At 36.0% G+C, this 15,362-nt stretch overlaps 1 protein-coding gene across 2 annotated transcripts; it reads right to left on the bottom strand.

The window, feature by feature from the left end:
* Positions 1-3,061: 3,061 nt before the first annotated feature.
* LOC121319896 (interferon regulatory factor 5-like) lies at positions 3,062-14,768 on the bottom strand. Of its 2 annotated transcripts, XM_041257839.1 has the most exons (10): positions 14,399-14,768; positions 9,243-9,358; positions 8,652-8,860; positions 7,444-7,630; positions 6,995-7,020; positions 6,179-6,206; positions 5,549-5,920; positions 4,577-4,966; positions 3,866-3,984; positions 3,062-3,544 (listed from the first exon to the last, which is right to left on the bottom strand). In XM_041257839.1, the coding sequence occupies exons 3-10, from the start codon at positions 8,823-8,825 to the stop codon at positions 3,347-3,349; spliced, it is 1,494 nt and encodes a 497-aa protein (XP_041113773.1). In that variant the 5' UTR covers positions 8,826-8,860; positions 9,243-9,358; positions 14,399-14,768; the 3' UTR covers positions 3,062-3,346. The 2 variants fall into 2 exon arrangements, with proteins under 2 accessions (XP_041113773.1, XP_041113771.1); XM_041257837.1 differs by lacking the exon at positions 9,243-9,358.
* Positions 14,769-15,362: the final 594 nt, after the last annotated feature.

The following is a 15,362-nucleotide window of genomic DNA, read 5'->3' as shown; positions in this document are numbered from 1 at the left end:
TTTTGTGACCAGGACAGTGATATTTCAAAATATCACTATTTCCAATGGGAAAACGGGCAAATGTGTGTCTTCGTTCACATAAAGTCAGAAAAAAACAACATGTGAATCCAAATTAACATGTATACTTTCATTCTCTTAGTGAAGTTCAATAGTGGGTATCATACAGGAAAACCTCACCCTTTAAACATAAACATGAGGAGAGCTGCTGGCACTTCTGTAACTGCTCTCAAACCATTTTGGCTTGCAACTTGATATTTTCAGTTGTAAAATCTAATGGCACCCTTCACTTTGACCAGTGAACTGATTGCTCAAATATTGCCTGAGTAGTACTGGTCGCTGTGGCTTGGTGAAGTGAACCAATACCCTATTCTCCCCTTTACCTCATGTGAGAGCAAAAGGCCAATGCTGTGCCTACCATGGGCCCTCATCCTAGAGCGTCACAGCCAGGATTTGAACCATCCAGTTATTGATCTCGTAAAGAGAGTTGTAAACAAATATAGGGTTTAATTTATTCTAAACAATAGTGATAGTTATTCTTGTCTTAATTGGTCAGGGATGAACATTTTAATTGGCATGACTAGACGTTTTGTTAGTCATGCGGCCTTTCTAGTTATGCATTAGTTCTATTTCTTTCACTTTTGTTCCAGTGTGATGCAAAACAGAATTACTTTTTTTTAATTTTTTTTTTAAACTAGAAAAGTTTATGTAATGGACTGCAAATAATCATGTAATAACTAAAGAGTGCATTAGAGTTGGAGATTTTATGTGAGTGAATAGCACTTGTAATGGTGTGACAAATGCAGTAAGCCCCCTTTAAAAAGCTGTAGGAGGGAGCCATCAGTATACATTCATGTTGAGAATACAAGTGCAAGTGTAATGGCAGGCAATAACTTGCATTTGTTTAAGAAACATAGTTTTATGATTTATTTATGCAAAACTGATATTTTATAAATCTAGTATTTATGAAGGTTACTATATTTTTCACATTTCAATTTAAATCCAGCTTAAAGCATTCCCTGATTACCCAAGTATCAGCTTCTTTAGCTTTGCCTGTTAAGTCTATACCATGTCACCTGTTCATTGGTCAAAACAACAAAAAAAAATCTGACCAAAATGGTCAGTCATACTGGCTAATTCACTATTCCTGGCTGATCTGCCATTCAGCCAGATCGGTGCATGTATGTCAAAGATTAATGGAGATTTGGTACACTGCTGTCTCAATTACAGTTATCTGAATGATCGTCAGTGAAATTTGGGGAGCTAGTAGATACAAAATGGACAACCAAAACAAAAACTGATTAACATCACAGCTGTTGACATCCCCGGGTGTTGCACAAGCAGGTCACCTCATCTCATGTTCAGTACCTGCAATGGCATTGCATCACTCACCACTGTATCACGTTGATTTGATTTTCTTAACACTACAGCTCAACTTTACAGCCACACTAATTTTCTAAATATATTCACACTATTCTCAAGTCCATACATGTGCCATGCATAACTGAGTTCTATATCTTTATCCAGTATGATATGCATCTTAATATAAGATGGACCATGCTTGGCTTTGAAGTACTACTTTAGATGCTGTTCATGTTAAAAAGGCTTAAGCAATTAAGAAATTTAGACCAGAATCTTCAACTTCTTAAAGTTCTGTACTTTCTATCCTTTGCACCATAGCAATCTGTTTTAACCTAAACAACTAAGCATCTAAATACCACAATAGGAGAAAAGTGTCTTGAACCCCAAATAGTAGCTTGTACAAAAATAATGCACCTGTTTTTTAAATAAACATTTATTTTCATTCTCTTTTCATTAAGAAGTTACATTCATTATTACAAGAACAAGCTAGGAAGCTGGTTCTAAAGTCCCTATGCCACGTTTGTATTATTATTACTACAATCATCTCGCTAATGGAACTGTCAACTTCAGCATCTTGTGAACCACACTGCACACTGTTTGGTGCCTCCGCAAATGTGTATTTTTTTTCCACCGTAGCATTAAATAGTGCCATACTGACTTTATAACCCCCTTCATATGGATTTGAATCCTCTGAAAAATGCATATTCATAAGAGGAATGTAGCCAATTACATTGCATGTCAGGCTTTACCACAAGTGGCCCCAGTATTGTACTTATTGTATTCTTCCAAGCGGTATTTGGACAGATGTGGCAATTTGAAGGACTAAGAGTTTTAATTAAAAAAATATTCTGTAGTAACTGTTATTCAGGTGTTCAGGTAACAATACCTGCCATAATTTGGTAAATGAATATGCTTTATTTTGGCATACAATGCCACTATAATAATGAATTGATGGAATGTAGTGCTCTTTTGGGTAATTTAGACACCTATCGATTTTAGAGGTGGTAGTCCAGAGGAAAAGGGTCGGGTTGAAAAGAAATGAGTTGTCAATATTACAGCAACGGTTCCTGCAAACACCATAGCATTTCTCAGATTTCAGCAGACACTTCCTGTAATTCCAGATAAGTGATTAACATTTGTTTACTATTGTTGTAGGACCTGGGTTGCTATTACCAGTCTAATTAAAGACTGAAGACTTATTTTATCACTTAATTTCAAGTTATTTAATTTCTATGATTCGGTGAATTCCAAAATGTAAATCTGGTGGCAAAAAAAAACTAAAAAACAATCACATTCTTGAAATGTAGGCAGTGTCTTTTACTCGTCACATAATTTGTTTCAATGTTTCTGAATTTAAAGTTACAGATACCCTCCACCCTACCAAACCATATCTTAATATTGCGCCATTAAAGAAATAATTTAACAACAAGTAAAATAAACTTGTTAATTGCAGCAGCTGGCAGAAACACATTCAGGCAGGAGATAGAGGCTTTGAACATTGTATCAGGCACTGAAAATACTAGCAGATGGTTCATTATCATCACTCCTTTACACTTCACTTGTTGGAGGCAAGTAACATTATTAAAAAATAAAAGTTCATAACTTCATACATTTGCTGTCCTCAAGGTTGCTTTTTTTTTTGTTTTTTTTTAAACCAAGATATCAGCTTGTGCAGACTTAGCTACGTGTGGACTACCCACAATTCTCAAGTTTCTTGATCTGCACATTTTCATGCATACCATCATCTAAAATTCAGAAAATGAAGTGGCAAAACAATTGGTGCCATAAGAGGGTCGTGCTTTAAAATGATTGCAAAAGTCTGATCTGCCAATGTGTTCAGTACATATTGTTTTTTTTTCTTCTTTCTGTTAAGTCTTTTGGGTCAGTATGGCTTATGTTCAATTGTTTTTATCCTTCTGTACTACACAGCGTTCATCAGTATATATGAGTTTGTAAGAGCTCTTTGTTGCCAAGTGTATTCTGTTCTTTAGTGGAGGTCAGGTTGCTGCACGCCCCACTGCCCTTGTGTTTGTTGGTTCTGCCAGATCCGGTGAAGCTCTTTGAACTGCTCCACCGTCTGGTCTTTCAGGTCTGGATTGGAGATCTGCAGGCGGATGCTGTCTGTTGACCAGGACAGTTCACCTGAAAACATCTCGGTCAGAATTCGGGCAACCACAGGGACAACCTGAGTCAGAACAGGGCAACAAAATGATTATCCAAAACAAAACTAAAACATTTTTTGCAAATTCAGGTTGTAAATAAAAGTATGCTTGCAAAGCCAGCAGAACAGTGTTTTACTTTGGTTGAAAAAATATTTTCAATATTTTTTGCCACTTGTGAAAATACACATTCATGTGACTATTGGCCCTATAATTTATTAAAAAAAAAAAAAAAAGACAGTAAGAGACACAATAGAAAAAATTTACAATGTGACCCACAATAATTTCAGTTGGTTCCTGTGCAGAGCCCTCTCAATTTCATATTGTTGGTTTCTTATTGTGTTTACCTGGACGATAATAAGCTTTTTCTCTTTTGGTTTCCTGTCTGGCCAATCCTCCCCAAAACAAAAGTATATTTCAAAGGGAGGTGGGGCGTTAGTTTCTCCTTTCTGATAGAGGATCAGTCCTGTCACACACAAAAAAAAAAAAAAAAAAAAAAAATCAATCTGTGACTGTACTACCATGAGAATATCTTTTTGTAAGGGTCAATAAACCCATTAGACTTGACAGAGGCAGATTTACCTGGCTGGAGCATACAGTACAAGTTAAGTAATTATTACTTGCAATTCTATGTCAGGGAAGACTCAGTGTGTATTTTATTTCCTTCATTATCCTATTCCTGCAGTTATGGGGGGTATTATTTTTTATTTTTTTTCTATGTAACATAAAAGAGCATACCAGGAATTATAGAATGTGAAACTTATTGCATTCTTGGTAGTGCAGTTTGTTAATGTTGTAGCCGAGTAATCGGAAAGAGGGGCAACTCTTGCTAAAATTTAGGACGTGTTAGAATAATCAATTAAACCTTAGAACCAGGTACTACACAGTTACTGATCTATTTGGTCACCCATGTGTTCCAAAGTTATTGTATGTAAAACGATAAGGGGGGGCCCTATTTTAATCATTTTAACAGTGGAGGTATTTAGATATGCTACAGTTTAGGTCAACTGAATAAACACATCCTCACTTTTCACGATAAACGTGAGCAATCTACTCACCATGAAGGAAGTCGTTCAAGCTGAATATTTTGATCTTCTTTTCCCTCTCGATAGGATTGGGCCCAGCTTCCTCCAGGACTGCTGGTCCAGACCAGTATACCTTACACTGGCAAAGGCGTATGGCATAGATATCCTGTCCGCGGATCTCCAGAATGAGACCTCTGTCCATGACGTCCAGTAGCTGGTTGGTGTAGTAACGTTGCTTCTCGTTGGGAATCTCCATTGTGTTAGGGAACAGCACCTGCTGCAACGTCACAGGCCCAAACAATTCCACCTGGTCTGGCATGGGCTCCAAGTTACCATAGTACAGACGACAGCCCTGGGGGTTACTGACAGTCAAGGTCCCAGCTTGCTTCCCACGATACTGGAATTTTAGTTCTAAATCTGTCACTAAAATCCAAAAGATGATAAAACATACATTATATATATAGTACTGGCAGGCAGCCAGACAGCCAACGCTTAAACAAACAATGGAATCACCAACTCCACAATTACATACTTCCAGACCAAACATTTGTAAGAAATCCTAAAAGCTCTCCCAAGAGCATTATTCTGACAATGATCAGCATTTAAACAGTGGTGTATTATATTATACAAATATGAGAGTAAGGAATAAAAATAATTTAGAAAAATAGGACACACACTGTCTCCAAAGATACATCTTAATGCAAAATATATAGTTATGCAAAACACTCATGTGTTTGCTAACCTAACAATTAATTAACACATAGACATTCCTTGTCAATGCCCAGTGTTGGATCAGAAGCATAGGCTCACACATCCAGTGGGTTATATTGATTTTTAGTCTGCCATGCCATTAAGATTATGACACCTAACCCGACATTACTGAGCTGAAGTAGCCTGACAGATCTCAGATTTACTGGCGGTTGATCATTCAATATGCAGCACTTGTGAGGCCTCCTGCCAATGGTTAGATTATATACTGTCTAGGAAATAGAAAAAATGTCTTACATGGTAGCATATGTGGACTGATGAGCAGATCGTTAATACACAGCTGTGGAGGTACTTCTACTTGAGGAAGTGTTTCTACAGGAATGGTTCCATGTGCCATATCAACATGACCTGCCGGGGTATTGGCATGTGCAAAGCCTCCATGTCCAAGGTTTCCCACTGTATGTTCTGGCAAAGGGATGTTATTAGCAGTCACAGTCACATTTTGGTAAGAACCATCTCTTATACCAAGATTGCCATTGGGGTTGGTGGTGATGTTGCAAGGCATTGGCTCCATTGCGGGAAGACTGCGAGGAATAAAGGTTCCATTCATACAGGGGTTGAACTGCAGTTCTTGCTTGAATGGTGGATAAGATGGGAAACTGGTGGGGGCTGGAAAGAAGAACAATTCATTTCACATTGAAAAGTCAGGTGCATCAGCTTTCAGCATTTGGGTACTTTGAGACATGTCTTGAAATCTTTTTTTGTCAAAACATTTAGATAACAAAAAACAATCGACATGAATAACAGCCCAATTTAACACAGTTTGTTGTGTAGAATTAAATGTTTAAGAGAACCAGGCAAAGAAAAACAACATGACATTGATGCTACATTAGTGTGAGACTTTAACTGAACATAAAAAGTCCTTACCAATAGAGAGGCCACCTAGGTTTGGGAGCTATAAATAAATAAATAAAAAATAAAAATTGATATTATTTAACAAGGAAAGTAGAGCAGCAACAAGAAGCAAATCACTGCAGTGTATACAGGCTGAGCTTCCCCTGCACCAATGTTGCACTCTGATTGAAATAAGTATTCTGGGAACAGAAAAAAACAGCACTGTTGCCAAAGGGAGTGTGATCTGGATACACTCAGAAGACATTTATTTTTTCTCCTGGCAAACAGAAGTGTGCTGTCCAGCTGACACTCAAAGTCAGCAATACATTTAAAAACATAACGCTGCGATATGGACAGCATGGGACACACACACACATAGGTCACAATGTTTTTTTTCTCGTAAACCTTGCAGGGTTCTGCAAAACTTTAACTGCAGATAAGTTATGTGATGATGGATTAAAATTGATGCAACTAAACACAAGCAATGGCAACAGACGAGGGGATATTGTAAACTTTGAAGGGTGTTCTGAACACTGTAATATAGTTAATTAACGTTAAAGTAAACCTAATTTCATTAAGTCACTAATTTTGCAACTCTGTATTCCAGCATCCAAGATATTGTTGGGAAAGACAAAACAAACATTAGGTATGGTGTTTACCTATATCATTTACCTATGTAATTCATGGTATGCAACAATGTATTTCTAAGATTTTTAAATCAATACCACTTTTTTACCCAATATGTTTGGCTGTTCCAGAGCAACTTTATTTTCCATAAATAAGATGTTCAGCTCTCCATAACTGGGTAAACTAACAAAAGCTGGCACACTCATTTTTTTTTAATCTCACCTCCTCTTCCTCATCTTCAGCTGCATCTGGGGAGAAAAAAAAATCACATAGACAACCAGAAGACACAAAGTTAATTAGCATAACATTATTATTATTATTATTATTATTATTATTATTATTATTATTATTATTATTAATTCAAGAATTGGCTTGTCAAACTTGTTCTAAATTGCATGACCCCCTAATTGTCTACTTGTTTTCTTAAATTAAAATGGAACTGAAACGTGTTGTTTTAAGAGCACTGAACAACCTACCAAAAAAGAATATTCCCTTATAACAGTAATACAAAACAAATTGTAGGGAGAAAGGGGTATTTAAGTTGTTAGGATGTTTATGTGGCAAAACAGAGCAGCACTCCATATGTACTAGTTGTGTTTTGCTGTCCACATTAGACTAGAAAGAAAAATGTATTTTATTTAAGATGTTTTTTTTTTTCTCTTTATTTTTACCTCCATTGCATTGCTGGTCGCACACCTCGTATATTTTAAATGGCTTAACAGGGGTTTCCTTTGTCCCGTCGTACTTCAGTTTAAACTCGCGACTCTTGTTGAGGGCACAGCGCAGATTCGCTTTCCACTTGGCTGGATCGGGCTCATCCACTCCTTCCTGGTATTTCCCAGTCTCCAAAGCCCAGGCCTGCCAAATAGGAAAATACAGCTGAAACTAAGTATCACAAAGTGGGTGGGAGGACACCATCATGTAAATATGGGCAATTTCTTCTGACAGTTTCACAGCTCAACTGTCATGTTGTTTATTCCTACCAGGACCAATTTTTATGCCAACTGGTATAGTTTCAAGCATGGAGCATCTGCTGTCTACTGGAATGCTACATGCAAGTTTTTAATTAATTAATTGTTTTGTTATGTACCACACAGCTGTTATAAATAATGTTGACCCCTGTGTGTCAGAAAAAGTAATGGGACAAAACCACTTTTCCAAACAGATTTGATCCTTTTGTACAGAGGTTAAGACATTTAGATGAACACAATGACAAAAAGCAATGCCCTTTTTACAGGGCCATGTTTTAAATGTTGCCTCCCATGTGCATCGCATATTGTAATCAAGGATCCAAATCACTCTAATGAAGACAGAGCAACACATGATCAGCAAGCTTTGTTGTAGTTCTGGAGTTGCTGGTTTATTACAAACTTTATATGAAGCTATGGCAAACAGCATGGAACTGAAATGCTTGAAAATTTATTGATAAAAAGGAAACTGTAAATTCTGAATTGAAACAGTTTTGTCTTTGAAAAGAAGCCTGATGCTTACAGAATAATGCAGCAGGCGTTCATATTTGTCTAGTTAGTATTTCTACTGATTTTCAACCACAATTAAGTTGGTGGGTTGCACTGTCGGAAAAATTGGATGATAGAATAACATTTATGAGAACAAAAAATATATATTATTCATTAACTCCTATTTCTCCAGGAATCAGAGCTCAAACAAGAAAACGTAAACTTCCTTTTTGGGGGACTTACTTAATTGGCTTGCTTGTATGGCGATTGGTGTGACTTGTGAGTGGCACTCTATCGGAGGACTGATCTGAGCTGTCAAAATCCACTGCGACAGTGTCAACAGAGGCTCGTGTTGAACAGAGTAGGTACAAAATTAATATCCCTTTAGTGTTGACCTCATCAGCAACAGTTAAATGACTTACCCTGAAGACGGTGTTCTCATCCTCTTGCATGGGGGCGTAGCGGGTAGCATGTCGCCAGGGTATCTGGAAGTGTGTTTGCTCATGGTCTAACCATTGCAGCCCAGGGTACTTCCCGCTGTTCACCTGGGAAATCAGCCAGGGTTTCAGACGGATCCGCCGTGGCTGGAGATTCATGTTACCAAGGTGTCCCCACCACCAACCTAAAAAGGCTTTTAAAAAAAAGAGAGAACCCGTCCTTTTATATTATTTAAATGGCTTACATGCTTCAAAGCCAAAACATTCAACTAGTCCAGAATGCACCTGTACAATAAATTAACATTTTTATTAGAGGCCCCTGTTTATTGAGATGCATTGCAGACCAGTGTGAGAAAAAAAGGAAGTGGCCATTTGTTTAGTTTTTTTTATTTTTATTTTAATAGTTATTTTCATAAATTTAGCAGTTATTTCCTAAGGCCTCAACCACAAAATGTAGTACTTTCCCGAACATCTGTACATATTTCGTATCAGAATTTCAGAATAGATCACCAAAATTAACTAAGTGAAGAAATAATTGGTTTAAAGAACAAAAATACTGTAAACAAAATGACATACTTCAACTTATTTCTCAATAGCAAGTCACAGAGTTTGTACAGTATGTGGTTCAGCAGCAGAGCAGCATTGTTGTTATTGGAGGATGTTGTTCGAATATTTATGGAGATGCCTACTGCCTATGGACCAAGAAAGAACACGAGTAGTAAGCAGGTTTATTCAAACTATCTACACATAAGCATTCAAAGAAAGCCTTTTGTCATTTGACTAACTTACAATAGTCCAGTAGCATACTTTAACAAGAAATATATGATCTAATTTATGAGTTATTTTAAAATCTGTTTTGATAAAATAAGTAATGTTTTTTAGAAATTAACAGTTTTAATAAAAAATAAACTTTGAAAATTTGCTTGGAATTGGGATAACAACCAGTAATATGAAACCTTCAGGTTAAAGGCCCTTGCTTATCAAATGGATTCCACAGAGTGATGTGTTGCCTATATTTGATGGTGATTTGAAGCTATTTGCATGGTAATAACACCAGATTATCTAAGCAACTATGGTAAATTCTTGGGCAAGAATTGCTTTTCTGGTTTTGACTAAGCTATGTCGACACAGCTCGTGGTGAATTGATGTATTTTTCATACCCATATCAGTGTTCAATACTCTGTTTTTCCCTGGTACGGTGCATGTCAGGACACACAGAAAAGCAGTCTCGCTGGTCTGCTCAGTATTTCCTGCCAACAGCAGCTTGAAGCTCCTGGAGGTTGATTATATATACATTTTTTTGTATTTGGGTTTTTCATCTGGTAGATCACCTTTTCAAATTCAAATGTCTGCTTTTTAGCACGCAGCTTTTTGCAGTGTGATGACAATGTGTTCACAAGAACCAAATACGATCCATTACCATAGTCTTGTAATAGAACTAGGGATGACAAGTCGTTCCGTAAGGTGCCACAGCGGGCTGCAAATACTTAATTGTCTTCAGTATGATTTTTGCTTTTCCCAAGTATTTGTGCTGAAGCTGTATCAAACTGTATTTCAAGACAAACACCTTTCTCTTACAATACTTGCCTTTGTGTGGCTTGAAAGGTGGGTGTGAGGGATGCAGTATGATATAATCCATTTAATTTTAATAATCTGTCTTTTAATCTCTAATTAAAGTAGCAGCTCACGATGTTTAGGCATGAATCAAAACAACTATTTACTGCTGACTAATTGTTGGAAAATTCTATTGATTGAAGTCTGTTGAAACCTGTTCACTAACCCACCTTAATAAGCTATCAGCAACACAGCTAATCTGCTGAAATTAAAATACCAAGCATTGACAAGAAGTAAAAACTGCATATCATATTGAGTGATTTAAACAGTACATCATAAAAACTAGTATTGTTTGTTTTTGTGAATGAAAACAAAGCATCCCCATCTTTGCAGGACAGACACTGGCATGTGACGCTGTCCTTAGTTAAAATCCCCAGCAATGTGTGTACAGTAAGGCAATCTAAAGGTTGTTTTGCAATTACAGTCGAGTAACAATCTACCCTTACTGTAAAGTATGTGCTTTTGGCTACACCCAAAATTCAAGAAAATAGGCAGAAATGCCAATATCCACATAAATTCATGAATAAAAAAAAATCTCGCTGGAGAAATGTTGTTTCGCCAAAAGTCAGCTTGTTATGTTAAAATAGAGAAATACTAAAATTAATTTTAGGGAAATAAAATCTTAGGAGAGGTGGCTTGTCTTTGACAAGCACGGTGTTTGAGTCACAGCTCATGTAGTTCACACATGAAGCGACACAACAGATTTGAAAACAGTTGACAAAACTACGAGCAAGACTGGTACATATTTGTCAACAAGTTGTGGAAATTACAAGTGTCTTCTCTGACGATATTTTAACATGTATGGCAATACATCATACACACCAGGCTATTCCAATTCCTTCAAAGGGACTCCCACATATTATCTTTCATCTCTATCTTTATAATTGCAATGATCTTTGTCATAAAGCTCTGGCCATTTTTCCACAGCAAGTATTATTTTTAACTCCGTCATTTTGGACACTGCTTCACCCTGGTGGACACCGTGCATTGACGCTGTTCTCTGATTGCTCAATTTCCTAGTTGTCAGGTGAAGAAACCACATTAGAAATAGAGCCTTTAATTGAAAACACATACAAACCAAGCTTCTAGAAAGATTGGTAGAATTCCACTACATACATAACAGGGGGAAAAATGTTTTCTGTATTATTGCCAGAATTTAATTGACAATCGTCAAAACAGCGATGCTTTTTACATTATTCCTTTTTTTTTAAACAGTGTAAATTTGTGTTCAATTCTATCAAACCCTAATCTGAAAGCTAACGTGAGTGACTGGCACATAAAAAGTTCAACACTTCCCCTTTTTAAGAAGATGGCTAAATGCAGTAGGATGGTCTGAAGATTTTAAATAGTTTGAGAAAAAGTGGGGGACTTGGCAAAATGGAAGTGAAACTCTATAGCCTGAGGAGCATTTAAAGAAACGCTTTACCTTCTATCAGACAACACATCATCTTAAGAACTTTGTAGCTAAATAATTCTCTGTGAGTTTTCATTGCATTAGTAAAAGTCTTTTTTTTCTTATCCCCTTCACATTTAATATTTTAAGCTCTAAAAACAATAGTCAATGGTGGAGATACACACTGAAACTGACTGAACACACCTTGGACACAGGTTTAATAAATAAATAAATCCATTACTTTCCAGACAATAGATTATTTTTCAAAATATCGTTTTTTTTTTTTTATTTCCCTCCATTCACATCATCTAATGCTAATATAAATCCACAAACACTTCTGCTTATAAGAAAATCAAACTGGTTTTAGAGGACAAACACCTGCCCTCATATGCAAAGCTACAGTAGAATATTGACATAAAATAATCTTTCTCTGTCCTTTAAACAAGTAACAATATTTAACAGGGCTTGAATCATCACAATTTTTTCAAGCACCAAGACCAATACAAATGCAAGGATCATGTTTGGATTAAGCAAGACATATAACACAACTTCAAGCTTTAATCAAGAATAAAGGAAAGATAAGGGATGATTTCACATACATTTTATGTCCTTCACTATATGTCTGGCTTGATCCTTGATTTGTTATTAGTGTGGCTGCAACTATATGAACCTTACCCTTTTATCTTTTACAATGGCCTATGGTGAGTATGAACTTATTATGGCCTTCTTACCTATACATTATGGTTAATCAAGCTCATATTGAAACTAGAATGAGTGAAACTGCTATGCAATAGGAGTTTTATTTCCCTCCCTGATAGTGTTTGAACAATGAAAACTTTAAACATGGCAGTATTGTTTCAGTTAAAATGAGTGGGGTATTCCTCTTTGGGAAACAGGACCTTACAGGTGAATTTATTATGCTTCTAAAACACCGATATAAGATAATTTGGTAAGCATATTTCTGTTTTGGACAAGCCTGAATAAATGTATTCCTCAAAACATACTTTCCAATCCTCCTACATTCATGGGGATCCTCACAGATCCTCTAGCTGTCTCCTATATGTAAAGTAATATTCTCGATTATTGCCAGATCTCTACAATAGAAAAAACTGCTTCACAACTGAATGATGTTTCCTATGGTGAAAAAAAAAAAAAAAAAAAAACTTACTGTTAATGGACAGTCGAGAGGCTTACAGGTATATTCCCCACACAACAGGGTTCTAACCTTAAAGCATATAAGGGCTCAGGGGCCCAAGTTGTCTAAACATTACAATAAATAAAACTGATCTTGCATCTTTAGCTTAGTATCCTCACACATCCTATTGCACATTCAGCTTTCAAAATCTTGGGAGGTCAATAATGGAAAAAATAAAACTAACATTAGGTAATAATGGTCCAGTTATAAGTGACTTAACATATCCACTTATCCTTGCTTAATTACTTTGTGTTACTTGAAAGTTAAGAAATGTATAATGGCTGCTCATGCACATCATAGTATCCCCCTATGTACAGTATTTCAGTGTCAGATTACATTGATTTAATTCATTGTAAAACCACAAGCTATACTTACACATTTTAACATTTTTGAAAGCTATTCTTGATGGCAGTCAAGGCACTACAATGGTGATGATGAGCAGTGGTGATGACGATGATGATCACAAGGCACATGCACTGTACACATTGTAAAGGTAAAGAGCAGTACCAGAAACAGAAGGCATAAAGTATCAAGTAAAGGGAATAGGAAATGAATTACTATTTTACCACTTGACTCTCCTCAGTTTCCTACACAGATTTTAGAATATATTGTATGTCTTACCACAAATAATACAACGTAAGATTTAAAACAGCCGTCACATACATTTTTACTGGGCCTATTCTCGGAAATGAAAGCAATTGGTGTGTGTTAAATGAGACCTGGCAGTTTTCCACTAAAAAGCTTGTAACTGAGTCGTGATGTTTGAGGATCCCATCATTTGAATGGGAGCCCTATATGTTAGCTGTTGACATTATTTTTGTGTGTCTACTGCGACTATGTAGCCTACATATTTAAAAAGGACCAACAGCTACTGTAGGTTTAAAGGTTACCATGGAAAAAGTACATTGACTTTATTTAGTTTAATTGTACTTAACATACTAACCTACATAAATATGCCCTATTACTATAAAAAAGGGAACTTAATCTTTTTTGTTTTGCGAAAGACATGTGATGATTTTACTTTTGTTGTGGAGCTATTACTTGTGTCACACCTTCCACCAAAAAGAGAATAATACACACACCTAAAGTCATCTTTGACTGATTTATAACAGAAACAAAAAAATAAAAATAAAACAGAGCAACATAAAGCCATGGTTAAGAACAAAATATTAAAGCAACTATAATTAACTAATGAATGTATTTTATTGATTGATTCAATAATACAGTACCTGAACTCTGGGACAGTAACAGGGGGAGTACTGTGTGATAGGACCACAATACTGCACCCGATACCCTGTTCACTAAATACTACTGTGTTAACAGGAAAGTTCTTTAGAAATGTAAAACAATTCAATTTATTATTCAAGACTAAAAAGTAATACAATTAAAAAAAAAAAAAAAGCAAGTAAGCAATGAGGATTTCTTTGTGATAAAGTATTCTACAGGAAAAGATTATCTACAGTACACAGTGCATCAGCCACCCGAATAAAACCTTATCTGTTAAACACGCTGCGATTCAATACAACTTACCTAGACTCCCGTATTAACAGTTAATACTGAACTCGTCCTTCAGTTTCCTGTGTTCCAAGCCCAACTACTCTCAAAATTTAAATAAATATCAAACAGACAACACTTCAGTTCAAGTTCAAATAAGCTACTCCTTGCACAGTCTCGGGTACATTTCAACTCCTTGTCCAACACCTCATTTATAATGATCCGATTAATGAAACCTACGAATTTTATTTTATTGTTTTTTTTTTGTTTATTTTTTTTTTTTAAGTCCCTCTGCTTCCTGCTTTTCTTGCAGTGCAATAAAAAAAATGATTCGAAAGTGACGCAAAGTTTGCAGAACTTCTATTCGGGTCCCACCCTTCCGGTTCGCAGTATTATGAACATGTACATCTCTGTAATATATAAACTCACCGGCGACCACCCACCTGTGAAAATAACTTATAGACCACCCTATTTAATGTCTGTTTGAGCTTACACCAGGAAGCACTATATATTATATATATATATATTTTAATATATACACTATATAGTGTACAGGAAGAAAAATGAAAACAAATTCGCGTAAACCTATGATCCACTGTTTGGGAAAAAATAACTGAAACAATTAGCAGGTATGCAGAAGAAAACAAAACGTTGCCGTCACACCACATCAGAATACAATACAATTGCCGACAAATAGGCTTGCTGATCTCTTAGCTGGCGGGATTATTGAAATTTTATCACTATTACGCACTGCTATGGGTGCAGTTTACATAGTCTCATTTAAGCAATATTTATTAATAGCAATATTTTCACATTATTACATAAAGTAAAAATAAAAGTTGTAAAGCTTGATTGACCATAACGTTGATATCTTCCACAACTTTCCTGTTATTGTTAATTGAAGCTATTAAACCATTCCTGCCCTAGGGTTGGTAAATTATGTGATTTTAACTAGTGTGTTATTAAGCAGTAAAACAAAACGTCCAAACTAGACTTCAAA

The sequence above is a fragment of the Polyodon spathula genome, chromosome 8 (assembly GCF_017654505.1).
Source record: "Polyodon spathula isolate WHYD16114869_AA chromosome 8, ASM1765450v1, whole genome shotgun sequence".
In the NCBI taxonomy this organism is placed as follows: Eukaryota; Metazoa; Chordata; class Actinopteri; order Acipenseriformes; family Polyodontidae; genus Polyodon; species Polyodon spathula.
The sequence above is the reverse complement of the archived record's forward strand: the minus strand, read 5'-3'. Positions and strand labels throughout refer to the sequence as shown.